At 62.7% G+C, this 27,207-nt stretch overlaps 1 protein-coding gene across 1 annotated transcript; it reads right to left on the bottom strand.

The window, feature by feature from the left end:
• Nucleotides 1-85: 85 nt before the first annotated feature.
• Nucleotides 86-25,708, bottom strand: KCNN1 (potassium calcium-activated channel subfamily N member 1). The gene is made up of 10 exons (XM_084221202.1): nucleotides 25,467-25,708; nucleotides 19,350-19,444; nucleotides 17,476-17,898; nucleotides 17,295-17,390; nucleotides 14,261-14,679; nucleotides 10,232-10,373; nucleotides 7,851-7,961; nucleotides 5,128-5,255; nucleotides 2,375-2,444; nucleotides 86-1,123 (listed from the first exon to the last, which is right to left on the bottom strand). Exons 3-10 carry the CDS (start codon nucleotides 17,839-17,841, stop codon nucleotides 401-403), a joined length of 2,055 nt encoding a protein of 684 aa, XP_084077328.1. The 5' UTR covers nucleotides 17,842-17,898; nucleotides 19,350-19,444; nucleotides 25,467-25,708; the 3' UTR covers nucleotides 86-400.
• Nucleotides 25,709-27,207: the final 1,499 nt, after the last annotated feature.

The following is a 27,207-nucleotide window of genomic DNA, read 5'->3' as shown; positions in this document are numbered from 1 at the left end:
CCGGGGGGTTTTGGGGGGTCCCTGGTGGGTTTTTGGGGGGTCCCGGGGGGTTTTGGGGGGGATCCAGCACAGTGAACGCAGGAGGTTTCGTACAGAGCTTTCCAGAACAAAGCTACGGGAACGGCCACACGATGGCCAGAGATAAACGGGGGGATCCCCCCCTGCACCCCGAATTTGGGGGGACACAAAAGGGCTCTGGGGGTGTCCCCTCACCCCCCCCACAGGGTCACCTGCCAGCCCAGGTGACAGAAGGGGACAGGGGGGTGTCCCCAGCACCCCTGAGCCTCTGTCCGAGGTGACACACGGTGACACACGGTGACGTGGGTGTGTCCCCATCACTCCGAGGTGACACAGGTGACACAGGTGACACAGGTGACACTCGGTGTCCCGCCGCCGTCCCTCATCCACTGTCCGAGGCGGCCCGGGTGCTGTCCCTGTCCCTGTCCCTGTCCCTGTCCCTGTCACCGCCGCCGTGCCGGGGGCTGCAGGGCGCGGTGGCGGCGCTGTCCCGCGGTGTCCCCGTGGCTGTCCCCATGGCTGTCCCCGTGGCTGTCCCCATGGCTGTCCCCGTGGCTGTCTCCGTGGCTATTCCCGCTGTCCCCGTTGCTGTCCCCGGTGCCGTTCCCGCTGTCCCCGCTGCTGTCCCTGGCACTGTCCCCAGGGCTGTCCCCGCCGCTGTCCCCGTTGCTGTCGGTGCTGTCCCCGTTGTCCCCGCTGTCCCCGTGGCTGTCCCGGTGGCTGTCCCCAGGGCTGTCCCCGGTGCTGTCCCCGTTGTCCCCGCTGTCCCGGCGACTGTCCCCAGGGCTGTCCCCGTTGTCTCCAGGGCTGTCCCCGTGGCTGTCCCCGGTGTGGCGGGCCGGGCCGGCGTCCCTGTGGCTGTCCCCAGGGCTGTCCCCGGTGCTGTCCCCGTTGTCCCCGGTGCTGTCGCCGTTGGTGTCCCCGTTGTCCCCGCCGGTGTCCCGGTCCGGGCCGGGGTCCGCAGGGCGCGGCCGAGGCGCGCGGGCAGCCCCTGCAGGATCCCCCCCAGCGCCTCCAGCTGCGCCTCCAGCGCCCCCAGGCGGCGGCCGAGCGCCTCGTGGCGCTCCTGCAGCTCCGAGAGCAGCTCCAGCATCAGCGACTGCGTCTGCAACGGCACCCCAAAAACGGGGGGGACCCCGAAATATGGGGGGACCCCAAAAACGGGGGGGGTCTGGGGTCACCCATCAGCGACTGCGTCTGCAACGGCACCCCAAAAACGGGGGGACCCCAAAAACGGGGGGGTGTGGGGTCACCCATCAGCGACTGCGTCTGCAACGGCACCCCAAAAACGGGGGGACCCCGAAATGTGGGGGGACCCCAAAAACGGGGGGGTGTGGGGTCACCCATCAGCGACTGCGTCTGCAACGGGGGGACCCCAAAAACGGGGGGGACCCCGAAATATGGGGGGGGTGTGGGGTGAGGCATCAGCGACTGCGTCTGCAACGGCACCCCAAAAACGGGGGGGGGACCCCGAAATATTGGGGGGGTTGTGGGGTCACCCATCAGCGACTGCGTCTGCAACGGGGGGACCCCAAAAACGGGGGGGACCCCGAAATATTGGGGGGGGTGTGGGGTCACCCATCAGCGACTGCGTCTGCAACGGCACCCCGAAAACGGGGGGACCCCAAAAACGGGGGGTGTGGGGTCACTGACTGCGTCTGCAACGGGGGGACCCCAAAAATATAGGGGGAACCCCGAAATATGGGGGGTGTGGGGTCACCCATCAGCGACTGCGTCTGCAACGGCACCCCGAAATGTGGGGGGGACCCCGAAATGTGGGGGGGTGTGGGGTCACCCATCAGCGACTGCGTCTGCAACGGGGGGACCCCGAAAATATAGGGGGGACCCCGAAATGTGGGGGGGGCCCCGAAATGTGGGGGGGTTCGGGGTCTGGGGTCACCGAATGCGTCTGCAACGGCACCCCGAAATATGGGGGGACCTCGAAATATGGGGGGACCCCCGAAATGTGGGGGGTCAGGGACCCCGATATGTTGGGGGGTTCTGGGTCTGGGGTCACTGACTGCGTCTGCGACGGGGCATGGCCAGGGGCACCCTAAAATATGCGGGGTGTGGGGTTATGAGGGACCCCAAAAACAGGGGGGGCTTGGGGAGGGGCTGATCCCATAACAACAGCATGACCCCAAAAAATTGGGGGGTTCAGGGAGGGGCTGAGCCCACACCAATGGGGCTTTTTGGGGCTGACCCCATAAAAATGGAGGTTTTGGGGCTGACCCCACACCAATGGGGTTTTTTGGGGTTGATCCCATAAAAATGGGGTTTTCTGGGGCTGACCCCACAGCAATGGGGTTTTTTTGGGGCTGACCCCACAGCTCTGGGGTTTTTGGGGTGAGCTCACCTTGGCCAGGTCCACCAGGGTGTTGGCCTGGTCGTTGAGTTTGCGCTGCTCCATCTTCACACTCCTCAGCCTGAGGGGACAATGGCAGCCTTGGGGACACTCCTGGGACGGCTGTCACCACCCCAGAGCACTGCCACCCCCCAGAGCATTGTCACCTCTGTCACCTCTGTCACCTCCTGGAGCACTGTCACCCCTCAGAGCACTATCACCCCACAGAGCACTGTCACCCCCTGGAGCACTGTCACCTCGTGGAGCATTGTCACCCCATAGAGCATTGTCACCTCCCAGAGCATTGTCACCTCCCAGAGCACTGTCACCTCTGTCACCTCTGTCACCTCCCAGAGCATTGTCACCCCCAGGAGCACTGTCACCTCCCAGAGCATTGTCACCCCTCAGAGCACTGTCACCTCCTGGAGCACTGTCACCCCCCAGAGCACTGTCACCTCCCAGAGCACTGTCACCTCCTGGAGCACTGTCACCCCCCAGAGCACTGTCACCCCCAGGAGCACTGTCACCTCCCAGAGCATTGTCACCCCCCAGAGCACTGTCACCTCCTGGAGCACTGTCACCCCACAGAGCACTGTCACCTCTGTCACTTCTGTCACCTCCTGGAGCACTGTCACCCCCTGGCAGCATTGTTACCTCTGTCACTTCTGTCACCCCCCAGAGCACTGTCACCCCCCAGAGCACTGTCACCCCCAGGAGCACTGTCACCTCTGTCACCTCTGTCACCTCTGTCACCTCTGTCACTTCTGTCACCCCCCAGAGCACTGTCACCCCCTGGCAACATTGTCACCTCTGTCACTTCTGTCACCTCTGTCCCCCCCCCATGCAGCCCCTCCCATCCAGTGCAGCCCCTCCCCCCCAAACCAGCCCCTCCCCCCCGGGTTTTGGGGTGTCCCCCCGGATTTGGGGTGTCCCCGGTTTTTGGGGTGTCCCCCCGGGTTTTGGGATGTCCCGGGGTTTTTGGGGTGTCCCCCGAGTTTTGGGATGTCCCCCCGAGTTTTGGGGTGTCCCCCCGAGTTTTGGGGTGTCCCCCTAGATTTGGGGTGTCCCCCGGGTTTCGGGGTGTCCCCCCGGGTTTTGGAGTGTCCCCCCGGGTTTTGGGGTGTCCCCGGGGTTTTTGGGGTGTCCCCGAGTTTTGGGGTGTCCCCCCCCCCCAAATGTGTCGCCGAACCCGAGCGAAGCCGGGGGTGGGGGAGGGGCACTTACTTCTGAGCTCTGCGGGGGCGGCGCAGCAGAGGGAAAAGAAAGGGTTAAAGGGGAGGGGACAGCGCGACAGCGACACCGCCACCGCCCCCAGGGGACCACAGAGAGGGAGCCCAGAAAGGGACACCAAGGGACACGAAGGGACACCAAGGGACCCCCCTGTCCCAGCCAGGCCACCCCCAGACCCCACCCCGGAGATGGGGGCGCCCGGGGTGACCCCAAAGGTCCCCACGGGGGGACAGGGACAGGAATGGGGACAGGGACAGGGATGGGGACAGGGATGGGACAGGGACAGGGATGGGGACAGGGACAGGGATGGGACAGGGACAGGGACAGGGACAGGGACAGGGACAGGGACAGGGACAGGGATGGGACAGGGACAGGGATGGGACAGGGACAGGGATGGGACAGGGACAGGGACAGGGACAGGGATGGGACAGGGACAGGGACAGGGACAGGGACAGGGACAGGGACAGGGACAGGGACAGGGATGGGACAGGGATGGGACAGGGACAGGGATGGGGACAGGGACAGGGATGGGACAGGGACAGGGACAGGGACAGGGATGGGACAGGGACAGGGACAGGGACAGGGACAGGGATGGGACAGGGACAAGAACAGGGACAGGGACAGGGAGGGGACAGGGACAGGGACAGGGATGGGACAGGGACAGGGATGGGACAGGGACAGGGATGGGACAGGGATGGGGACAGGGACAGGGACAGGAGAGGTGGGGGACACAGAGTGGCACATGGGGACAGGGATGGGACAGGGGAGGGGGACAGAGAGAGAGGAGACGGGACAAGGACAGTGGGAATGAGGGACAGGGAACGAGGAACGGGGACAAGGGCAGGGGACAAGAAATGGGGACAAGAATGGGGACAAGGAATGGGGACGAGGAATGGGGACGAGGAATGGGGACGAGGAATGGGGACGAGGAATGGGGACAAGGCCAGGGGACAAAGAATGAGGACAAAGGCAGGGTATAAAGAATGGGGACAAGGAATGGGGACAAGGGCAGGGGACAAGAATGGGGACAAGGAATGGGGACAAAGAATGGGGACAAAGAATGGGGACAAGGAATGGGGACAAGGAATGGGGACAAGGGCAGGGGAATGGGACAGTGGGAATGGGGGACAGGGGACAAGGAATGGGGACAAGAACCGAGGACAAAGAATGGAGACAGGAATGGGGACGAGAATGGGGACAAGAAATGGGGACAAGGAATGGGGACAAGGAATGGGGACAGGGCCAGGGGACAAGAATGGGACAAGAATGGGGTAGAGGTCAAGGCCAGGAGATGAGGACAAAAGCAGGGGACAAGGCCAGGGGACAAGGCCAGGGGGACAAAAGCAGGGGACAAGGCCAGCAGACGGTGACACCGTCACTGGGGGACAGCAGACAGACAGACAGACAGGTGCCAAATCCCAGCGCCACGCCCAGGTGACAAAACCCCAACAGAGCCACCCACCCCGAGCCCGTCCCCACCCTGTCACCCCTTGGGGACACGGTGACGAGGAAGCAGGAAGAGCAGTGGCACTTACTGATGGATGGCTTGGAGGAACTTACGCTGGTGGGTCCGAACTTTGGCCGGGTCCATCTTCTTCACCAGCTTGGTGTGCTTGTAGATCAGCCACGTTTCCCTCAGCACGTTGGCCGCGGCGTTCTTCACCTGCCACCCCAAAGCCCCACGGTCACTCGTGGCTCACACCAAAAAAAATCGGATTTTTCCCCATTTTTTCCCCATTTTTTCCCCATTTTCCCCAATTTTTCCCCATTTTTTCCCCATTTTTTATGGGTTTTTTGGGTTTTTTTCCTAGTTTTTTTGACCATTTTCATGCAGATTTTCATGGTTATAATGGGATTTTTTCCCTTGGTTCTAATGTGGCATTTCCAGCTTTTAATGGCTTTTCCCCATTATTTTCCCTTTTTCCCCAATTTTCCCCCATTTTTTAGGGTTTTTCCGGATTTTTTTCCCTCATTTTATTTGGGTTTTTTGGCCATTTTAATCCAGATTTTCACACTCATAATGGAATTTTTTCCTTGGTTTTAACATGGCATTTCCAGGTTTTCATGGGATTTTCCACAGTTTTTCCCATTTTTTCCCTTTTTTTTTCCCATTTTATTTGGGTTTTTTGGGGGTTTTTTTCCTCATTTTAATTTGGGTTTTTTGGCCATTTTAATCCAGATTTGCACGGTTATAATGGAATTTTTTTCTCAGTTTTAACATGGCATTTCCAGGTTTTCATGGGGTTTTTCCCATTTTTTCCCTATTTTCCCCATTTTTCCCCATTTTTTATGGGTTTTTTGGGGTTTTTTTGTTTTTTCCCTCATTTTATTTGGTTTTTTTGGCAATTTTAATCCATTTTTCCCATTTTCAGCAGAATTTCTCCATTTTTAACTGGATTTTCCCCATTTTAACAGGTTTTCCCCACCCCTCTCTCCCGTTTTTCCCATTTTCAGCAGAATTCCCCCATTTTTCACCAGAATTTCCCCATTTTTCACCTTATTTCCCCCACTTTAACGGGTTTCCCCGCATCTCTCACCCATTTTTCCCATTTTCAGCAGAATTTCCCCATTTTTCACCGGATTTCCCCCACCTCTCTCTCCCGTTTTTCCATTTTTCACCAGAATTTCCCCATTTTTCACCGTATTTCCCCCACTTTAACGGGTTCCCCCCACCTCCCTCCCGTTTTGCCCATTTTCAGCAGAATTTCCCCATTTTTAACAGAATTTCCCCATTTTTAACCGTATTTCCCCCATTTTTCACCAGAATTCCCCCATTTTTCACCGTATTTTCCCCACTTTAACAGGTTTCCCCCACCCCTCTCCCCCATTTTTCCCGTTTCTGGTGGATTTTCCCCATTTTTCACTGGATTTCCCCCATTTTTCACCGTATTTCCCCCACTTTAACAGGTTTCCCCCACCCCTCTCCCCCATTTTTCCCATTTTCAGCAGAATTTCCCCATTTTTCACGGGATTTCCCCCATTTTTCACCGTATTTCCCCCACTTTAACAGGTTTCCCCCACTCCTCACCCGTTTTTCCCATTTTCAGCAGAATTTCCCCATTTTTAACGGGATTTCCCCCATTTTTCACCGTATTTCCCCCACTTTAACAGGTTTCCCCCACCCCTCTCCCCCATTTTTCCCATTTTCAGCAGAATTCCCCCATTTTTCACCGGAATTTCCCCATTTTTAATGGGATTTCCCCACTTTATCAGGTTCCCCCACTCCCCTCACCCATTTTTCCCATTTTCACCGGATTTTCCCCATTTTTCACCGTATTTCCCCCACTTTATCAGGTTCCCCCCACTCCCCTCTCCCGTTTTTCCCGTTTCTGCCGGATTTCCCCCATTTTTCACCAGATTTCCCCCACTTTAACGGGTTTTCCCCACCTTTCACCCATTTTTCTCATTTTCAGCAGAATTTCTCCATTTTTAACTGGATTTCCCCCATTTTTCACCATATTTCCCCCACTTTAACAGGTTTCCCCCACCCCTCTCTCCCGTTTTTCCCATTTTCAGCAGAATTTCCCATTTTTAACCATATTTCCCCCATTTTTCACCGTATTTCCCCCACTTTCACAGGTTCCCCCCACTCCCCTTTCCCATTTTTCCCGTTTCCGCCGGATTTCCCCCATTTTTCACCCTATTTCCCCCGTTTTATCGGGTTTCCCCCGTTTTTCCCGTTTCCACCGGATTGCCCCCATTTTTAACCGGATTTCCCCATTTTTCACCGTATTTCCCCCGTTTTATCAGGTTCCCCCCACCCGTCTCCCCCGTTTTTCCCGTTTCTGCCGGATTTTCCCCCATTTTCCACCGTATTTCCCCAGTTTTATCAGGTTCCCCCCACTCCCCTTTCCCATTTTTCCCATTTCCGCCGCATTTCCCCCATTTTTCACCGTATTTCCCCCGTTTCATCGTGTTTCCCCCGTTTTTCCCGTTTTCGCCGTATTTTCCCCCATTTTCCACCCTATTTCCCCATTTTATCAGGTTCCCCCCACTCCCCTCTCCCGTTTTCCCCGTTTTCACCAGAATTCCCCCATTTTTCACCGGATTTCCCCGTTTTATCGTGTTTCCCCCGTTTTCCCCCATTTCCACCGTATTTCCCCCATTTTCCCCCCTATTTCCCCGGTTTCATCGTGTTTCCCCCGTTTTTCCCGTTTCCACCGGATTTCCCCCATTTTCCCCCCTATTTCCCCCGTTTTATCGCGTTTCCCCCGTTTTTCCCGTTTTCGCCGGATTTTCCCCCGTTTCCAGCGCTCACCCTCTTGCTCAGCTGCGTGTCCATCATGAAGTTGTGCACGTGTTTCTCGGCCTTGGTCAGCTCCAGCTTGCGGGCCACCACGGCCACCACCAGCGCCGTGCAGCCCGCGCCCTGGGGACAGCGCGGGCCCCGCCCCCTCATTTGCATCTTTGCATAATTAGGGGGGGTTAAACTAAATAAACCCCGCGGGAATTTGGGGCTCGGTCTGGGGTTGGGAGGAATTTGGGGGAGCGGGAAATGTGCTGGCGGTGTCACCTCAGGGTGTCACCTCGCGGTGTCACCACCCTCATGGTGTTACCACCCCTCATGGTGTCACCACCCCTCACGGTGTCACCACCCCTCATGGTGTCACCACCCCTCACGGTGTCACCCCTCATGGGTCACCACCCCCATGTGTCACCACCCCTCATGGTGTCACCTCAGGGTGTCACCTCGCGGTGTCACCACCCCTCACGGTGTCACCACCCCCTCATGGTGTCCCTTCACAATGTCCTCAAGGCAGTGTCCCCTCACGGTGTCCCCTCTCGGTGTCCCCTCACAGTGTCACCTCACGGTGTCACCACCCCTCATGGTGTCACCACCCCTCTCGGTGTCCCCACACAGTGTCCCCCAAGGCAGTGTCCACCTCACGGTGTCCCCTCACGGCATCACCACCCCTCATGGTGTCCCCTCACGGTGTCCCCTCATGGTGTCCCCTCATGATGTCCCCTCACAGTGTCACCACCCTTCACAGGGTCCCCAAGGCAGTGTCACCTCAGGGTGTCCCCTCACGGTGTCACCACCCCTCACGGTGTCCCCTCACGGTGTCCCCAAGGCAGTGTCCCCTCTCGGTGTCCCCTCATGGTGTCTCCACCCCTCACAGTGTCCCCTCACGGTGTCCTCAAGGCAGTGTCACCTCAGGGTGTCCCCTCACGGTGTCACTGCCCCTCACAATGTCCCTTCACGGTGTCCCCAAGGCAGTGTCCTCTCATGGTGTCTCCTCACAGTGTCACCACCCCTCACAGTGTCCCCACATGGTGTCCCCAAGGCAGAGACCCCTCATGGTGTCCCAACACGGTGTCCCCTCTCGGTGTCCCCAGCTGTGTCCCCGTGTCCCCAGGCTGTCCCCATGTCCCCAGCCGTGTCCCCAGGCTGTCCCCGTGTCCCCAGCCGTGTCCCCAGCTGTGTCCCCATGGTGTCCCCATGTCCCCTGGTGGCTCACCATGATGCCGGTGAGCAGGCACACGCCCTTGCCGCAGTAGGTGTGTGGCACCATGTCCCCTGCCTGTCCCCTGGCTGTCCCCTGGCCTGTTCCCTGGCTGTCCCCAGCCGTGTCCCCATGTCCCCAGCCGTGTCCCCATGTCCCCTGGTGTCTCACCATGATGCCGGTGAGCAGGCACACGCCCTTGCCGCAGTAGGTGTGTGGCACCATGTCCCCTGCCTGTCCCCTGCCTGTCCCCTGGCTGTTCCCAGGCTGTCCCCAGCCATGCCCCCAGGCTGTCCCCATGTCCCCAGCCGTGTCCCCATGGTGTCCCCATGTCCCCAGGCTCACCATGATGCCGGTGAGCAGGCACACGCCCTTGCCGCAGTAGGTGTGTGGCACCATGTCCCCTGCCTGTCCCCAGCCTGTCCCCTGCCTGTCCCCAGCCGTGTCCCCAGGCTGTCCCCATGTCCCCAGCCGTGTCCCCTGGCTGTCCCCAGCTGTGTCCCCATGTCCCCAGCCGTGTCCCCATGTCCCCAAGCTCACCATGATGCCGGTGAGCAGGCACACGCCCTTGCCGCAGTAGGTGTGTGGCACCATGTCCCCTGCCTGTCCCCTGGCTGTTCCCTGGCTGTCCCCTGGCTGTCCCCAGCTGTGTCCCCATGTCCCCAGCCGTGTCCCCAGGCTGTCCCCATGTCCCCATGTCCCCAAGCTCACCATGATGCCGGTGAGCAGGCACACGCCCTTGCCGCAGTAGGTGTGTGGCACCATGTCCCCTGCCTGTCCCCTGCCTGTCCCCTGGCTGTTCCCTGGCTGTCCCCATGGTGTCCCCATGGTGTCCCCATGTCCCCATGTTGTCCCCAAGCTCACCATGATGCCGGTGAGCAGGCACACGCCCTTGCCGCAGTAGGTGTGTGGCACCATGTCCCCTGGCTGTCCCCTGGCTGTCCCCTGGCTGTTCCCTGGCTGTTCCCTGGCTGTCCCCAGCTGTGTCCCCATGTCCCCAGGCTGTCCCCAGGCTGTCCCCAAGCTCACCATGATGCCGGTGAGCAGGCACACGCCCTTGCTGCAGTAGGTGTGTGGCACCATGTCCCCTGGCTGTCCCCTGCCTGTTCCCTGGCTGTCCCCAGGCTGTCCCCAGCTGTGTCCCCATGTCCCCAGCCGTGTCCCCATGGTGTCCCCATGTCCCCTGCTGTCTCACCATGATGCCGGTGAGCAGGCACACGCCCTTGCCGCAGTAGGTGTGTGGCACCATGTCCCCGTAGCCGATGGACAGGAAGGTGATGGAGATCAGCCACATGGCCCCCAGGAAGTTGCTCGTCACCTCCTGCTTGTCGTGGTACCTGCGCGGGGAGGTGGCACCGATGTCACCGCTGTCACCGCTGTCACCGCCGTCACCGCCGCCGCTGAACCCCTCCCCCCCTCCCCGCGGCGGATTCGGGGCGTTGTCCCCAAGCCGGAATTGGGGACACCATGGGGACGTCCCATGGCCAGGCTGCGTCCCGCTGGGACAGTGAGGGGACAGCACGGAGGTGGCGCTGCTGTCCCCGGCCGGCGATGTCACCGCGGTCGTCGGGTCCCTCCCGTTCTGTGCCCCTCACGGGGGATTCGCTGTCCCCAAGCCGGAATTGGGGACACGGCGGGGATGTCCCACGGCCGGGCTGTGTCCCCTTGGGAAGGGGGTTGGGGGACACCGAGGGGACAGCGTAGAGGTGGCACCGCTGTCCCCAAGAGCGCGGGACGGCGGTGTCACCGTGCAGCCCCAAAGGCCACCGCGGGTGACAGCGGGGGGACAGCGGGGGACACTGTGAGGTTACGAGGTCACAAACACGGCGGTGCCACCACCCCCCCCGTCACCGAGGGTGGGGACAAACCCGGCTGGGGGACACAGAGCAGCGGCCAAGCCGGGCAGGGGGAGGGGACGTGCGGGGAAATGGGGTCAGAAATGGGGAAAATGGGGTTGGGAAAGGGAAAATGGGGTGGGAAAAGGGGAATGGGATGGGGAAAGGAAATGGGGTCAGAAAAGGGAAAATGGGGTCAGAAAAGGGAAAATGGGGTCAGAAAAGGGAAAATGGGGTCAGAAAAGGGAAAATGGGGTGGGAAAAGGGGTGGGAAAAGGAAATGAGGTGGGAAAAGGGGAAAATGGGGTTGGGAAAGGGGAAAATGGGATTGGGAAAGGGGAATGGGATGGGGAAAGGGAAAATGGGGTGGGGAAAGGGGAAAATGGGATTGGGAAAAGGGGAAAATGGGGTTGGGAAAGGGGAAAATGGGATTGGGAAAGGGGAATGGGATGGGGAAAGGGAAAATGGGGTGGGGAAAGGGGAAAATGGGATTGGGAAAGGGAAATGGGATTGGGAAAGGGAAATGGGATTGGGAAAGGGATAATGGGGTGGGAAAAGGGAAATAGGGTGGGAAAAGGGAAATGGGGTGGGAAAAGGGGAAATGGGGTCAGAAATGGGGAAATGGGGTGGGAAAAGGGGAAAATGGGACTGGGAAAAGGAAATGGGGTCAGAAAAGGGGAAAATGGGATTGGGAAAGGGGAATGGGAAAGGGGAAATGGGATTGGGAAAAGGAAATGGGGTGGGAAAAGGGAAATGGGGTGGGGAAAAAGGAAATGGGATTGGGAAAATGGAAATGGGGTTAGAAAAGGGGAAAATGGGATTGGGAAAAGGAAATAGGATGGGGAAAGGGAAAATGGGGTCAGAAAAGGGAAATGGGGTGGGGAAAGAGAAATGGGATTGGGAAAGGGGAAACTGGACTGGGAAAAGGGGATAATGGGGTGGGAAAAGGGAAAATGGGGTTAGAAAGGGGGGAAATGGGGTCAGAAAAGGGGAGTGGGGTTGGGAAAAGAGAAATGGAATTGGGAAAAGGGGAAATTGGACTGGGGAAAGGGAAAATGGGTCAGAAAAAGGGAAAATGGGATGGGGAAAGGGAAATGGGGTGGGAAAAGGGGAAAATGGGGTTAGAAGGGGGAATGGGATTGGGGAAATGGGGTGAGAAAAGAGAAAAGGGGCAGAGGAACAAGCCGGGGTGGGGGTGTGGGGTCTCAAGCGTCAGGAATTTAGGATTGCTGCTTCCCAACCCCGCGTCTGGGCTTGGAACCTCGCCCGGCGGCACCGAGGGACACGGCGGGGACAGGGCGGGGACAGCCCGGGGCGAGGGGGGGAGGTGACAGCACGGCGACAATTCCCGGGATCCGCATTCCCGAGGAACAGCCGGGATTCCCCCCCAGGGAACACAAAACGTGCGGGGCCAGGAGGGGAAAAAAAAAAACCCAAAAACAACATTCGGAGACTCGCAGCTCCTTGCGGGGTCTCTCTGAAAGTCCCCCCAAGATGTCCCCAAGGGTGGGGACAGCGGGGAGGGGACAGGGAGCGGCTGCCGAGGTTCCAAGGGGAAAAGGGCCCCGGGCCCCTTTCCGCGCCCCCCGCCCGCAGCCAATCCTAAATTCGGGGGGCTCGGGGAGCAGAAGCCTGGGGCGGGGGACGGTCCCTGCGGCCACTCGGGACGGTCCCCGCGGTCACCCGGGACGGTCCCCGCGGTCACTCACAGTTTGTCCCTGCAAGCAGCAGAGCGGGCAGGGAGGGAAAACAAGAGCGGTTAATGCGCGACCCCCGGGGGGATGGGGGGGCTCGGGGCCAGCGGGGGCGGGGACACGGCGGGGACATCACGGGCACCCTGCAGGGACAATCCTGGCATCCTACAGGGACAATCCTGGCACCCCGCGGGGACAATCCTGGCATCCTACAGGGACATCACGGGCACCCCGCGGGGACATTCCAGACATCCTGGAGGGACAATCCCGGCACCCTGCAGGGACATCCCGGCATCCCGCTGGGACATTCCCGGACACCCCGCGAGGACATTCCTGGCACGCTGCGGGGACAATCCTGGCACCCTGTTGGGACATCCCGGACACCCTGCAGGGACATTCCAGACACCCCGCGGGGACATTCCTGGCACCCTGCAGGGACATTCCAGACACCCCGCGGGGACATTCCTGGCACCCTGCAGGGACATTCCAGACACCCCGCGGGGACATTCCTGGCACCCTGCAGGGACATTCTGGGCACCCCGCGGGGACAATCCTGGCATGCTGAGGGGACTTTCTTTCCCTCCACCCACAAAAACCCCATGAAAACCCGAAAACGGGAACCCCCAAACCCCAACCTTCACCTCCACCCACAAAAACCCCAAAATGGGAACTTCTAAGCCCCAACCTTCACCTCCACCCACGAAACTCCCAAAAACGAGAACGCCCAAACCCCAACCTTCCCCTCCACCCACGATCGCCCCAAAATTTATTCCCCCAAACACCAACCTTCCCCATCACCCATGAAAACCCCCAAAATGGAACCCCCAAACCCCAATCTTCCACTCCACCCACAAAAACCCCACAGAAACCCCATGAAAATCCCAAAATGGAACCCAACCTTCCCCTCCACCCACGAAACTCCCAAAACAAGAACCCCCAATCCCAACCTCCCCCTCCACCCCCAAAACCCCCCCCAAAACCCCCCAAAAACCCCACAAAACCTCCAAAACCGGAACCCCCAAACCCCAACCTTCCCCTCCGCCCACAAAAATCCAACAAAAACCCCAAGAAAACTCCAAAACCAGAACACCCAAACCCCAACCTACGCTTCCACCCACAAAAACCCCAAAATGGAATCCCTAAACCCCAATCATCCCGTCCACCCACAAAACCCCCAAAACTGGAACTCCCAAACCCCAACCTTCCCCTCCACCCACGAAACTCCCAAAACAAGAACCCCCAAACCCCAACCTTCCTCTCCACCCCCAAAAACCCAACAAAAACCCCAAAACGAGAACCCCCAAACCCCAACCTTCCCCTCCACCCATGAAAACCCCAAAATGGGAATTCCCAAACCCCAACCTTCCCCTCCACCCACAAAAACCCCACGAAAACCCCAAAATGGAGCCCCTAAACCTCAACCTTTACCTCCACCCACGAAACTCCCAAAACAAGAACCCCCAAACCCCAACCTTCCCCTCCAACCCCAAAAACCCAACAAAAACCCCACGAAAACCCCAAAATGGAACTCCCAAACCCCAACCTTCCCCTCCAACCCCAAAAACCCAACAAAAACCCCACGAAAACCCCAAAATGGAACTCCCAAACCCCAACCTTCCCCTCCACCCCCAAAAACCCCCCAAAACCCCCCAAAACCCCCCAAAAACCCCCCCAAAACCCCCCCAAAACCCTCACCTCTCGCAGACGCGCACGGTCCAGGCGGCGATGATCCAGGAGGAGATGCTGAACACCAGCAGCACGGTGCCGGGGCAGATGGTCATGAGCGTCTTCATGACGAAGCGCGTGTTGAAGTTGATCTTGTTGAGCGCGCCGATGCTGCGCGACGAGGCGTCGGTGAAGAGCTTGCTGTGCAGCAGCATCACCCGGCCGATCAGGTAGAGCCTCAGGAACATGGGGATGGACAGGATGACGTCCACGTCGGCGTGGGCCACCGAGGCCGCGTAGGTGAAGGCCAGCCGGGCCGTCCAGGTGAACAGGTACTGCCCGGGGATGGGGTGGATGGCGCAGACCAGCAGCTCCAGCGCGATGAAGAAGACGCGCTCCGAGGTCATGGCGATGCGCCAGTCGTCGGCGCCGTTGTCCACCATGAACAGCTGAGGGGGTTTTGGGGTGAATTTTAGAGGTTTTGGGGTTAATTTGAGGGGTTTTGTGTCAATTTGAGATTAATTTTTGGGTTGATTCAAAATTTTCTTGGTTACTTTGAGGAGTTATTTTTGGTTAGCGGGTTTTGGGTTGAGGCGGGTTTTGGTCAATTGGAGTTGTTTTGGGTAAATCTCAAGAGTTTTGGTTGGTTTGAGGGGTTTTGAGTCAATGTAAAGGGGCATTTTGGTTCATTTCAGGGGATGTTTTGGTGATTTTGGGAGGTTTTGGGGTTAATATGAGGCACTTTGGCCAAGTTGAGGGGTTTCAGTTAATTTGAGGCATTTTGGTTAATTTGACAGGATATTTTCGTTCATTAGAGGAGGTTTGCTTAATTTGAGTCGGGTTTTTTGGTCAATTCTACACCAAACTTGAGGGAGTTTTTTGGTTAAGGAGTTTTAGGTTAATTTGAGGGTGTTTTTTGGTTAATTGGAGGGGTTTTGGTCAGTTTGGGGGGTCCCGGGGATGGGGTGGATGGCGCACACCAGCAGCTCCAGCGCGATGAAGAAGACGCGCTCCGAGGTCATGGCGATGCGCCAGTCGTCGGCGCCGTTGTCCACCATGAACAGCTGAGGGGGTTTGAGTTGATTTTCAGGGATTTGGGGTGGATTTGATTGGTTTTTTGGGGTTAATTTGAGGGGTTTTTAGATCCATTTGAGGCAGGTTTTGTTGTTAATTTGAGATTTTCTTGGTTAATTTGAGGCGGTGTTTTTGTCAATTAGCGATTTTCTTGGTCAATTTGAAGGGGCTTTCGCTCAATTTGAGATTTTCTTGGTTGATTTGAGGGTGGGTTTTTTTTGTTAAGGGGTTTTGGGTTAATTGGAGGGGGTTTGGTTAATTTGGAGGGTACTGGGGCACATGGAGATGAAGGAGACGCGCTCCGAGGTCATGGCGATGCGCCAGTCGTCGGCGCCGTTGTCCACCATGAACAGCTGAGGGGGTTTGGGGTAAATTTGAGAGGGATTAAGGTTAATTGGAGGGGTTTTGGGTTGATTTGGGATTGGTTTTTGGGGTTGATTTGAGATTTTCTTGGTTACTTTGAGGGGGTTTTTTTGGTTAAGGCGTTTTGGGTTGAGGCGGGTTTTGGTCAATTGGAGCGGCTTTGGATAAATCTCAAGAGTTTTGGTTGGTTTGAATGATTTTGGGTTAATTTGAAGGGGTATTTTGGTTCATTTCAGGGGATGTTTTGATGATTTTGAGAGGTTTTGGGGTTAATATGAGGCACTTTGGCCAATTTCAGGGTTTCAGTTAATTTGAGGCATTTTGGTTAATTTGACAGGATATTTTCGTTAATTAGAGGAGGTTTGCTTAATTTGAGTCGCGTTTTTTTGGTCAATTCTACACCAAACTTGAGGGAGTTTTTTGGTTAAGGAGTTTTGGGTTAATTTGAGGGTGTTTTTTTGGTTAATTGCAGGGGTTTTGGTCAGTTTGGGGGTCCCGGGGATGGGGTGGATGGCGCACACCAGCAGCTCCAGCGCGATGAAGAAGACGCGCTCCGAGGTCATGGCGATGCGCCAGTCGTCGGCGCCGTTGTCCACCATGAACAGCTGAGGGGGTTTGGGGTGAATTTAGGGATTATTACATTAATTTGAGGGGGTTTTTTTTTTGTTAAGGGGTTTTGGGTTAATTGGAGGGGGTTTGGTTAATTTGGAGGGTACTGGGGCACATGGAGATGAAGGAGACGCGCTCCGAGGTCATGGCGATGCGCCAGTCGTCGGCGCCGTTGTCCACCATGAACAGCTGAGGGGGTTTTAGATTAATTTGAGAGGGTTTTAGATTAATTGCAGGTGGTTTTAGATTAATTGGAGGGGTTTTGGGTTGATTTGAGATTGGTTTTTTTGGGTTGATTTGAGATTTTCTTGGTTACTTTGAGGGGTTTTTTTTGGTTAAGGCGTTTTGGGTTGAGGCGGGTTTTGGTTAATTGGAGCGGCTTTAGGTAAATCTGAAGAGTTTTGGTTGGTTTAAATGATTTTGGCTTAATTTGAAGGGGTATTTTGGTTCATTTCAGGGCATATTTTGGTTATTTTGAGGGGTTTGGGGGTTAATATGAAGCACCTTGGTTAATTTGAGGGGTTTTGGTTACTTTGAGGGGTTTTGCTAAATTTGAGGGGGTATTTCAGTTAATTTTAGGGTTTTTCTGTTAATTTGAGGGTGTTTTGGTTAATTTGAGGGCGTTTTGGTTAATTTGAGGGATTTTGATTAATTTGAGGGAGTATTTCAGTTAATTTTAGAATTTTTGTGTTAATTTGAAGGCGTTTTGGTTAATTTGAGAGTGTTTGGGTTAATTTGAGAACGTTTGGATTAATCTGAAGATTTTTGCTTAATTTGAGGGGGTTTGGGCTTAATTTGAGCTGGTTTGGGCTAATTTGAGAGGGATACTAACCTATGGGATGTTTTAACTCACAGTGCATTACTTTAAGAATAACTTATTTTACCATCAACCCAAAACTTTTTATTTCTTTCCGGGAACAGACCGGTTGGCTTTTTCCTTTTTTTTTTTTTTTTTTTTTTTTTGGGGTTTGGAATTTTTTTCTCGTTCACAGCCCCACCCCCAGCCAGGTGCCCTCACCTGGATCTCCCTGGCGTGGTACATGACGATGAGCCCCAGCAGGATGAGCGTCGACAGGCTGATAAGGCATTTCAGGGCGAACGAATACGACGATTCCTGCCACACCCCAAAACCCCCGTCAGCTCCGCCTCACCCCTCACCCCACACCCACCACATCCCCACCCCGAAACCCCCTCCCCACCTTGGTGTAGACCCCCCAGGAGAGCTCGGTCTCGGTGACCATCACCACGATGCCGAACATGCCGAAGATGAGCGCGTAGTCGCTCAGCCGCTTGCGCTTCTCGAACAGCGCTCGCCGGTGGCCCAGCTTGTAGCCGATGTTCTGGTTCCGCCGCTCCTCCGCCGCCCCCTGCCCCGCGGCACCGGCGGCGGGGCCGGGCTCCGCCGTCCCGGTCTGCTCGGGCCGGGACACCACGACCTGCAGGCGGGGGCTGGGGCAGGGCGGCGGCGGCGGCGGGTCCCGGTGCGGCGGAGGTTGCGGGGTGCGGGCGGCGCTCGGGGGGCACCGGGGCCGCGCCACCCCCCCGTTGTAGCGACAGCTGCTCATGGCTCTGCTGGCGACGGCACCGGGAGATCCCGCATGGCTCGGCGGCGCGGGGGACACCTGCGGGACAGGGGACACGCGGGGGGACACGGTGGGTGGCCGGGGAGGGGACGCGGGGATCCCGCACGGCCTCGGGGGTGGGGGGACGGGTCCGGCCAGTGGGGGGACACGCCGTGACCACGGGGACACAGGCAGTGACCACGGGGACAGGTCCGGCCAGTAGGGGACACGCCGTGACCATGGGGACACGTCCAGCCCGTGGGGGACACGCCGTGACCACGGGGACACGTTCTGCCCGTGGGGCGACACGCAGTGACCACGGGGACGTGTCCGGCCAGTGGGGGACACGCCGTGACCACGGGGACACAGGCAGCGACCACGGGGACACGTCCGGCCCGTGGGGGACACGCCGTGACCACGGGGACACTGGCAGTGATCACGGGAACGTGTCCCGCCCACGGGGGGCACGCGTGGCGCTCCTGGGGGACGTGGCCGTGTCCTGCCCGTGGCGGGGACACGCGGTGACAACAGGGACGCGTCCTGCCCGCGGGGCCGTGCCCGTGTCCGTGTCCGTGTCCGTGTCCGTGCCCGTGCCCGTGTCCGTGTCCGTGTCCTGCCCACGGAGCCGCGTCCCGCCCCCCCCGCGCTGCGGACACGGCCGCCAGGACGCCGCCACGCTCCGCTGCCGGTGGCCGCTGTCCCCTGTCCCCTGTCCCCTGTCCCCTGTCCCCTGTCCCCTGTCCCCTCCCCGCGGCCGCGGGACATCCCCGGTCCCGAGCGGCGGCTGCGCGTCCCCGCCGGCCCCGAACGCGCCGTGCCCGGTCCCGCCGTGCCCGGGGCTGCCGGGGCCGCTCCGCCGCGGCTCGCCGCGCTCCCGGTGCGGCCCTGCCGTGCCCGGTACCTGCCGTGCCCGGGGCCTGCCCGCCGGGCCGGGTCCCGCTCCCGGTGCCGCTCCCGGTCCCGGTCCCGCCGCCGCCGCAGCCCGAGCCGGTCCCGGGGGCGCGCGGCGGCGGCACCGGAGCGCCGGGGGCGGGGCTGGAGGCGTGGTCCGAGCGTACCCCGCGATCTGATTGGCCCGCGCAGCCCCCGCCCACGCTGACGATCACCGCGCCACGCCCTTAGCCACGCCCCCGAGTGTTGACCACGCCCCCTGAGCCCGCCCCGCCCCCTCCGTGCCCGCCTGGAGACCCCCGGACCCCGCCCCCCCCCCCCTAAAAACGCCCCCTCCCCATCCCGGCCCTGCAGCACCCCCGGGACCCCCTCCCCACCCCGGGCATCGCTGCACCCCAAAATTCATCACTCACCATTACCCCGCCCCCAGCGGAGACCCCCCAAAAACACCCCCGTGCACCCCAAAACACCCCCATGCCCCCCAAAACACCCCCAGCCCGCCCCAAACACCCCCAGCGCACCCCAAAACGTCCGGATTGCACCCAAAACACCCCCAGCGCACCCCAAAACACCCCCACTGCACCCCAAAATCCCCCCGAGCCCCCCAATCCCCCCCGTACCTGCCGGGGCTCCCCGGGGCCGTCAGGGGCGGCGGGGCCGGGCGCGGGCGCGGGGCCGGGGCGGGGGTCCGGGGGCCATGGGCTGCCCTGTGCGCCTGGGGGGACACCGGGGTGTCAGGGGGTCCCCAAAACCCCCGGGGACAGCCCGGGACCCCCAGAGCCCTGGCAATGCCACCCCCGGGGGTGTCCCCACAGCACCAGGGGTGTCACAGGGATGTCCCCACGGCACCAGGGGTGTCACAGGGGTGTCCCCACAGCACCAGGGGTGTCACAGGGGTGTCCCCCTCAGGGCTGTGTCACTTTGGTGTCCCCCTGGCACCAGGGGGTGTCACAGCAGTGTCCCCCTGTCGCACAGGGCTGTGTCACACCGATGTCCCTGTTCAGGAGGGGCTGCCCCACACCAGTGACCCCATTGCGTGCAGGGCCCTCTTGCACCAGGAACCCCACGGCACGGGGGGCTCCATCCCATAATAACCCCATTGCATGGGGGGCTGCACCATATCAATAACCCCACTGCACGGGGTGGGTTATACCCCATAATAACCCCATTCCACGGGGGGTTCCATCCCATAAAATCCCCATTGCATGCAGGCCTGACCCATATCAATAACCCCACTGCAGGGGGGGTTCCATCCCATAAAAACCCCCACAGCACGGGGGGCTGCACCACACAGAAAGATCCCATTGCACGAGGGGCCCTATTGCATCAAGAACCCCGTTCTGTGGGGGGCTGCACCACACTGAAACCCCAGAGCACCAGGGGTTAAATCACACCAAAACCCCATTGCAGGAGGGGCTGGGTCTCACTAAAACCCCACAGCATGAGGGGTTAAATCACACAAAAACCCCATTGCACGAAGGGCCCTATTGCACCAAGAACGCCGTTCTGTGGGGCCTGTGTGACACTAAAACCCCACAGCAGGAAGAGGTGGGTCTCACTAAAACCCCATAGCACGAGGGTCTGGGGACACCAGGAGGGGACAGGACAGCCCCCACTGTGGCTTTGGGGACACCAGGAGGGGACAGCACAGCCCCCACTGTCCCCATCCCTTCAGCTCCCGGGCTTTGGGGACACCGGCAGGGGACAGCCCAGCCCCCACTGTCCCCACCCTGCGGTTCCCGGGCTTTGGGGACACCGGCAGGGGACAGCCCAGCCCCCGCCGTCCCCACCCCCGGGGGGCTGCCTGGCCCCGGTCCCGCGCTCCCCGAGCCGCCCCCGGTGCCCCGGAGCCCGCGGCGGGATCGGGCCCGGCTCCAGCGCCCCGCGGCGCCCGGGCCTGGCTCCCCTCCCGGCCCGGATCGGTTTTCTCTCCGTTCTGCCAAATTCACGGCCGGAAAACGGGCTCGAGTGATTTTTAATATTCGGCTTGGCCAGGAAAAACCCGCAGCGGGCAGGGAGCGGGGCCGCAGGGGAAATGTCCCCCCGGCCCTGCCCCGCGGCTGTGCCACAGCCCCGGAAGGCTTTTGTCGCCTGGGGTGGCGGTGGGTGAGGCCACCGCGGGCTGGGGACAGTAAATGTTGCAGCAAGCACCGCTCCGTGGTGGCTTCGCTGCTCTGGGTGGCGGCGGAAAAGGGCCCGGATCCATTTCCCCGTGCTGGAGCATCCCCGGGGGGGGATCCCGCATCCCGGGGAGGCCTCCTGTCCCTGTCCCTGTCCCTGTCCCTGTCCCTGTCCCTGTCTCTGTCCCCTGTCCTCATCGCCATCCCTGTCCCCATCCCTGTCCCCTGTCACTGTCCCCTGTCCTCATCGCCATCCCTGTCCCCTGTCCCTGTCCCTGTCCCCTGTCCCTGTCCCCATCCACATCCCTGTCCTCGTCCCCAGTCCCTGTCCCCAATCCCTGTTCCTGTTCCCTGTTCCCAAGCCCTGTTCCTGTCCCCAGTCCCTGTCCCCTGTCCCCAATCCCTGTCCCTGTTCCTGTTCCCAGTCCCTGTCCCCTGTCACTGTCCCTGTCCCCATCCCCGTCCCCGTCCCCATCCCCTGTCCCTGTCCCCAGTCCCTGTCCCCTGTCACTGTCCCTGTCCCCATCCCCGTCCCCGTCCCCATCCCCTGTCCCTGTCCCCAGTCCCTGTCCCCTGTCCCTGTCCCCATCCCTGTCCCTGTCCCCTGTTCCTGTCCCCTGTCCCCATCCCTATCCCTGTCCCCAGTCCCTGTCCCCTGTCCCCTGTCCCCTGTCCCCATCCCTGTCCCTATCCCCTGTCCCTGTTCCTGTCCCTGTCCCCTGTCCCCATCCCCATCCTTGTCCCCATCCCTGTCCCCTGTCCCTGTCCCCATCCACATCCCTGTCCTCGTCCCCAGTCCCTGTCCCCAATCCCTGTTCCTGTTCCCTGTCCCCAAGCCCTGTTCCTGTCCCCAGTCCCTATCCCCTGCCCCTGTCCCCTGTCCCTATCCCCTGTCCCTGTCCCCTGTCCCCAAGGGGACACCCTGGCTGGTGGCCGCGTGCCCAGGCTGGGCTGCACAGTGTGCTCCTTCCTGTCCCCATCGTCCCCAAGGCAGGGATGGCCACGGGGGGGACACGGCAGGTCCACAGTCACCGCGTGTCCTTGAGCCACGGCCACCATTGTCCCTGCTCGGGGGTGTGACACAGCAGCAGGACACCGCGGGTGGCTCTGCCACCCCCCACACGGGGACAAGGGACAGGGGACAGCCACAGATGCCACCGGGCTGGACAGGCCCCTCGGGTGGGGACACAGCAGCAGGGACACGCGTGGGGACACCCCAAGGCCGGGCTGCAGCCGCCCCCAGCGCCGCGGGGGTGACAGAGGGGTGGCAGAGGGGTGACAGAGGGGTGACAGAGGGGTGACAGAGGGGTGACAGAGGGTGACAGAGGCGCTGCCTGGGAGCAACTGCAGAGGAGGGGAGGGCGCGGCTATAAATAAATCGCAGCGGGTGATTTATTTATTCCCCGCTCGCTAATTCCTGCCCGGGCACCGCTGCGGGGTGGGGCACGAATCCGGGGGGGAGCCGAGGTGGTGGCACCGCGGGGACAGCGGGGTGACCCCGCCAGCCGCCGCCGCCAACCGGGGCTGGCCGGGGGCACCGAGTGCGTCAGAGCCCCGGCTGCTCCCCCCCCGTCCGTCCCCAAAAATCCGCCGCGTGGCCCCGGTTCCTGCGGCCGCCGCCAAGCCCCGGCCATATGTCCCAGACCGGGAGCAGCTGGCGGTGCCCGCGGGAGCCCCCGGCCCCCGCTGCCCACCCGCGGGCCGGGGGCGGCACCGCCGCTGCCCCCCGAGGGCCGGGCAGGGCAGGGCAGGGGGGCTCGTTGAGTTTTGGGGGGCACGGAACCGGCTGGGGGGCAGCGGGATGAGGCCACGCTGCTCCCCAAAAAGCAGCGGGATGGATCAGCCCAGCCGTGCCACCAGGGGATCCCCGGGAAGGGGAAACACCCGCGACCCCCCGGTCCCCCCGTGTCGCCCCCCTGGCACGGCGCGGTGGGGCAGAGGGGCAGCGCCCGGCGCTGGGGGGGTTCCCCCCACGCAGGATCGGGTCCGGTGCCACCCGTGGGGCGCCCGTGTGTCCCGCACAGCGCAGGGGGACGCACAGGAGGTGGCACAGCCGCGGCGACACGCGGGGACACCCGAAGCTCCCCGGCCCCGCCGCGACGCCGGGGAATCCCCGCCTGATGCCGGGGTCTCCCCGAGAAAATCCCTCCGCAGAGCCCCGCCGGGACCCCCGGCACCGCCGCTGCATCGGGGGGACACCGCCACAGCCCCCGTGTCCCCAGAGGTGGCAGAGACAGCCGTGACCCCCCCCGCGACACCCCCAACCCAAGGGGGGACCCCCTCCCCATCCCGCCCGCCTCGGGAGGGGACGCGCGGCCGGGGGATCCGTACCTGCGTGGGGACCCCGCGGGTGCTGGGGGGTCCCGGGGGGTGCAGAGGGGGGGTCCGGGCTCCCCACGCCCCCCTCCCCTTGGCCGCCACCGCGCCGGCGTCCCCAGACAAAGCCGCCGCGCCGCCTCCCCCACGCGCTCGGCTCCGCCGAAAGGACAAAGCCGCTCCGCCTGGCTGCCCCCGCCGGGCCACCGCGACCCCCGCCCGGGGCCACCCGGGGGGGACACGGCCGTGCCCGCCGCCCCTGGCACCGCCACAAAGCCTTCGGCGAGGGGGGGTCCCCCAAAGCTCGCCCGCGCCCTTGTGGAGCCCCGCGTCCCCGCTGCAGGGCGGGGGTCCCCCCCACACTGAGGAGGGGTCCCCGCCGTGCCCCGCACCCAGCGCTGGGACAAGGTCACCGGGAAGGTCGCGAGGGGCGGGAAGGCCCCCGTGTGTCCCCAGGGTCCCCGCCTCGACGGCTGCGCCCCGCACGTCAATGGCACGAGGGCCACGCGGTGCCCGGTGCCCCCCGGAGCCCCCCGGTGCCCCCCGGAGCCCCCCCGGGGCTCCGCCGGTTGCCGGACGTGCCACCCCGGTGTCACAGCCGTGTTTGTGGCGCGGGGTCCCCCTGCTTTTGGTGGCTGCTGAGGCGGGTGTCACCCCGCCGCGCCATCGGTGTCACTCCCCGCTGCCATCGGTGCCACCCCAGCAGCTGACGGCCAAAATCGGGGGAGCCCCGAGTGCCACCAAGCCCTCAGCCGTGCTCACGCCTTTGGTGACAGCAGCCACATTGTCCCCAAGGACGGGGACCCCCAAATCCTCTGACTCCACCAGCCGGGGGTGCCCCGAGCAGCCAAACCTCGCAGGGAGGGTGTCCCCAATGTCGCCACAACGCAACGATGTCCCCACACCACAAACAGCACAGGGAGGGTGTCCCCAATGTCCCCACACCACAAACAGCGCAGGGAGGGTGTCCCCAATGTCCCCACACCACAAACAGCGCAGGGAGGGTGTCCCCAATGTCCCCACACCACAAACAGTGCAGGGAGGGTGTCCCCAGTGTCCCCACACCACAAACAGCACCGGGAGGGTGTCCCCACTGTCCCCACACCACAAACAGCACAGGGAGGGTGTCCCCACTGTCCCCACACCACAAACAGCTCAGGGAGGGAGTCCCCAATGTCCCCACACCACAAACAGTGCAGGGAGGGTGTCCCCAATGTCCCCACACCACAAACAGCGCAGGGAGGGTGTCCCCAATGTCCCCACAACGCAACGATGTCCCCACACCACAAACAGAGCAGGGAGGGTGTCCCCAATGTCCCCACACCACAAACAGCGCAGGGAGGGAGTCCCCATTGTCCCCACCATTGTCACCCCCCAGGCAGGACATCCCCGCCGTCCCCACCATTGTCACCCCCCAGGCAGGACATCCCCGCTGTCCCCACCATTGTCACCCCCCAGGCAGGACATCCCCGCCGTCCCCACCATTGTCACCCCCCAGGCAGGACATCCCCGCTGTTCCCACCACTGTCACCCCCCAGGCAGGACATCCCCACTGTCCCCACACCCACACGGAGGGCGTCCCCGCTGTCCCCACACCCTCAGGGAAGGAATCCCCGCCGTCCCCACACCCCACACCGGGGAACGCCACGCTCGGGGTCCCCCCCGCTGCCACCTCCGGGGTGTCCCCCCGTCCACTGCCACCCCCGGGGTGTCCCCCCCGCCGCCGCCACCCCCGCGCCCGCTCACTTGTCACGGCCCCGTGCTACCGGGAGCGCCGGGGGGCGGCGGGGGCGGCGGGCGCTGCCGGTTCCCGGCTCGGCGGAGCGACACTGGCGACAACGGCAGCGTGCGGGGGGGGGGGTCGGGGGCTTCCCCGCCCCGCGCCCCCGCGTCCCCCCCGGCAGGGCAGTGACCTTGAGGCCGCGGCTGGCGGTGGGTGGCAGCCCGCGATATTTTTAGCCGGTCACTGTCACTCCCGGCGCGTCCTCATTGTCACCGCCGGGGGCTCCTCCCGCGCCCCCCCCCCCGCCTCCCGCCGTACCGGAGGGGGCTGAGCAGGCCCCGGACACTCCGGAGGCTCGGAACACCGGGGAACCCCCGGGGAACCCCCCCTCCGGTGGTGCCCCCTCCCCTCGCCAACCCTCCCGGGCACCCCCCCCGCCCCCGAGCGAGCGGGGGGATCCTCCCGAGCCGGGGGATTCCCGGGATTCCCGCCAGCCGCGGGCTTCCCCAGCACCGGCAGCCCCCCGGGATCGGCGGGGGGGGTCCCCACCCTCGCGGCCCCCCCCCAAATTCACCCACCTGCCGCCAGCCCCCGGCCTCCGCTGCCCTCGGGCGCTGCCGCCGCTGACCATGGCCCGGTGGCGGCGACACGTGCGGCGCCGAGCCCGGGATCCCGGTGGGTCCCGGTGGTACAACCGGGGGCCGGGGGCGAGCCTGGACAGCGGCTCCGCGGTGCCGCCGAGCCCCTCCCGGCCGCGCCGTGCCTCGGTTTCCCCAGCGCGCAGGCGGCGGCCGCGGGGGCTGCGGTTGGCGATGCGGCGCCGTTGCGATGCCGCTCCACACGCGCAGCCGCGCGCACCCGCCCCGCCGCCTCCCGGGGCTTCCCGGGGCCTCCCGGTGCTTCCCGGGGCTTCCCGGGGCCTCTCCCGGTGCTTCCCGGGGCCTCCCGGGGCTTCCCGGGGCTCCTCCCGGTGCTTCCCTGGGCTTCCCGGGGCCTCCCGGTGCTTCCCGGTGCTTCCCTGTGCTTCCCGGGGCTCCTCCCGGTGCTTCCCGGGGCTCCTCCCGGTGCTTCCCGGGGCCTCTCCCGGTGCTTCCCGGTGCTTCCCGGGGCCTCCTGGTGCCTCTCCCGGTACTTCCCGGGGCTTCCCGGCGCCTCTCCCGGTGCTTCCCGGGGCTTCCCGGGGCCTCCCGGGGCTTCCCGGGGCCTCTCCCGGTGCTTCCCGGCGCCTCTCCCGGTGCTTCCCGGTGCTTCCCGGGGCCTCCCGGTGCTTCCCGGCGCCTCTCCCGGTGCTTCCCGGGGCTTCCCGGGGCTTCCCGGGGCCCCTCCCGGTGCTTCCCGGGGCCTCTCCCGGTGCTTCCCGGGGCTTCCCGGTGCTTCCCGGGGCCCCTCCCGGTGCTTCCCGGGGCCTCCCGGTGCTTCCCGGCGCCTCTCCCGGTGCTTCCCGGCGCCTCTCCCGGTGCTTCCTGGAGCTTCCCGGGGCCTCTCCCGGTGCTTCCCGGGGCTTCCCGGGGCCTCTCCCGGTGCTTCCCGGGGCCTCTCCCGGTGTTTCCCGGGGCTTCCCGGGGTCTCCCGATGCTTCCCGGGGTCTCCCGGTGCCTCTCCCGGTACTTCCCGGGGCTTCCCGGGGCCTCCCTGTGCTTCCCGGGGCTTCCCGGTGCTTCCCGGGGCCTCTCCCGGTGTTTCCCGGGGCCTCTCCCGGTGCTTCCCGGTGCTTCCCGGGGCCTCTCCCGGTGTTTCCCGGGGCCCCTCCCGGTGTTTCCCGGTGCTTCCCGGCGCCGCCGTTGCCGGTAACCCCCGCAGCCTAACGGGGTCCCCGCGCGCCGCCGCAGCCGCGGGGCCGGGGGCGATCGCCCACCCGCGGTTCCCCCCCCCCCCCCCCCCACCATGGGGACCCCCCCGGTGACACCGGGGCAGCCCCGGGTGGGGCTGTGTCCCCCCGGAAGGTGCCGGTGTCACCCCCGGTGGGTGCCGGCGGTGGGGAGGGGGCGCGGGGTGACCCCGGGTTGGGCGTGTCACACACACCGGGGGGGGGGGCTGGAGTGTCGCCCCCCTCCCGCAGCCCCCCCCGGTCCTTTGTCACAGCACGGGGGGCTGGGGACACCGGGGGGTGGCACGGGGGGCGGGGGACACCGGGGGGTGGCACGGGGGGCTGGGGACACCGGGGGGTGGCACGGGGGGGGCGGGGGCAGGGGCGGAGGTTGGCGGGAACAAAGAACGGGGGGCGAGGGGGGTGGGCACGGGGGGGCGTGCAAGGGACGTGTGTCCCTGTCCGTGTGTCCGTGTGTCCGTGTGTCCGTGGGTCCGTGTGTCCCTGTCCGT

The sequence above is a fragment of the Fringilla coelebs genome (genome assembly GCF_963513975.1).
Source record: "Fringilla coelebs genome assembly, chromosome: 24".
Classification (NCBI taxonomy): domain Eukaryota; kingdom Metazoa; phylum Chordata; class Aves; order Passeriformes; family Fringillidae; genus Fringilla; species Fringilla coelebs.
The sequence above is the reverse complement of the archived record's forward strand: the minus strand, read 5'-3'. Positions and strand labels throughout refer to the sequence as shown.

Bases quoted from the DNA above. Each gene is read 5' to 3' on its own strand.
- KCNN1 (XM_084221202.1), bottom strand. From the start codon at position 17,841: ATGAGCAGCTGTCGCTACAACGGGGGGGTGGCGCGGCCCCGGTGCCCC. The intron at 17,391-17,475 runs GTGGGGAGGGGG...GGGGTGTGGCAG, and splicing joins CCTGGGGGGTCTACACCAAG to GAATCGTCGTATTCGTTCGC. The intron at 14,680-17,294 runs GTGAGGGCACCT...AAACCCCCTCAG, and splicing joins ACCACGCCAGGGAGATCCAG to CTGTTCATGGTGGACAACGG.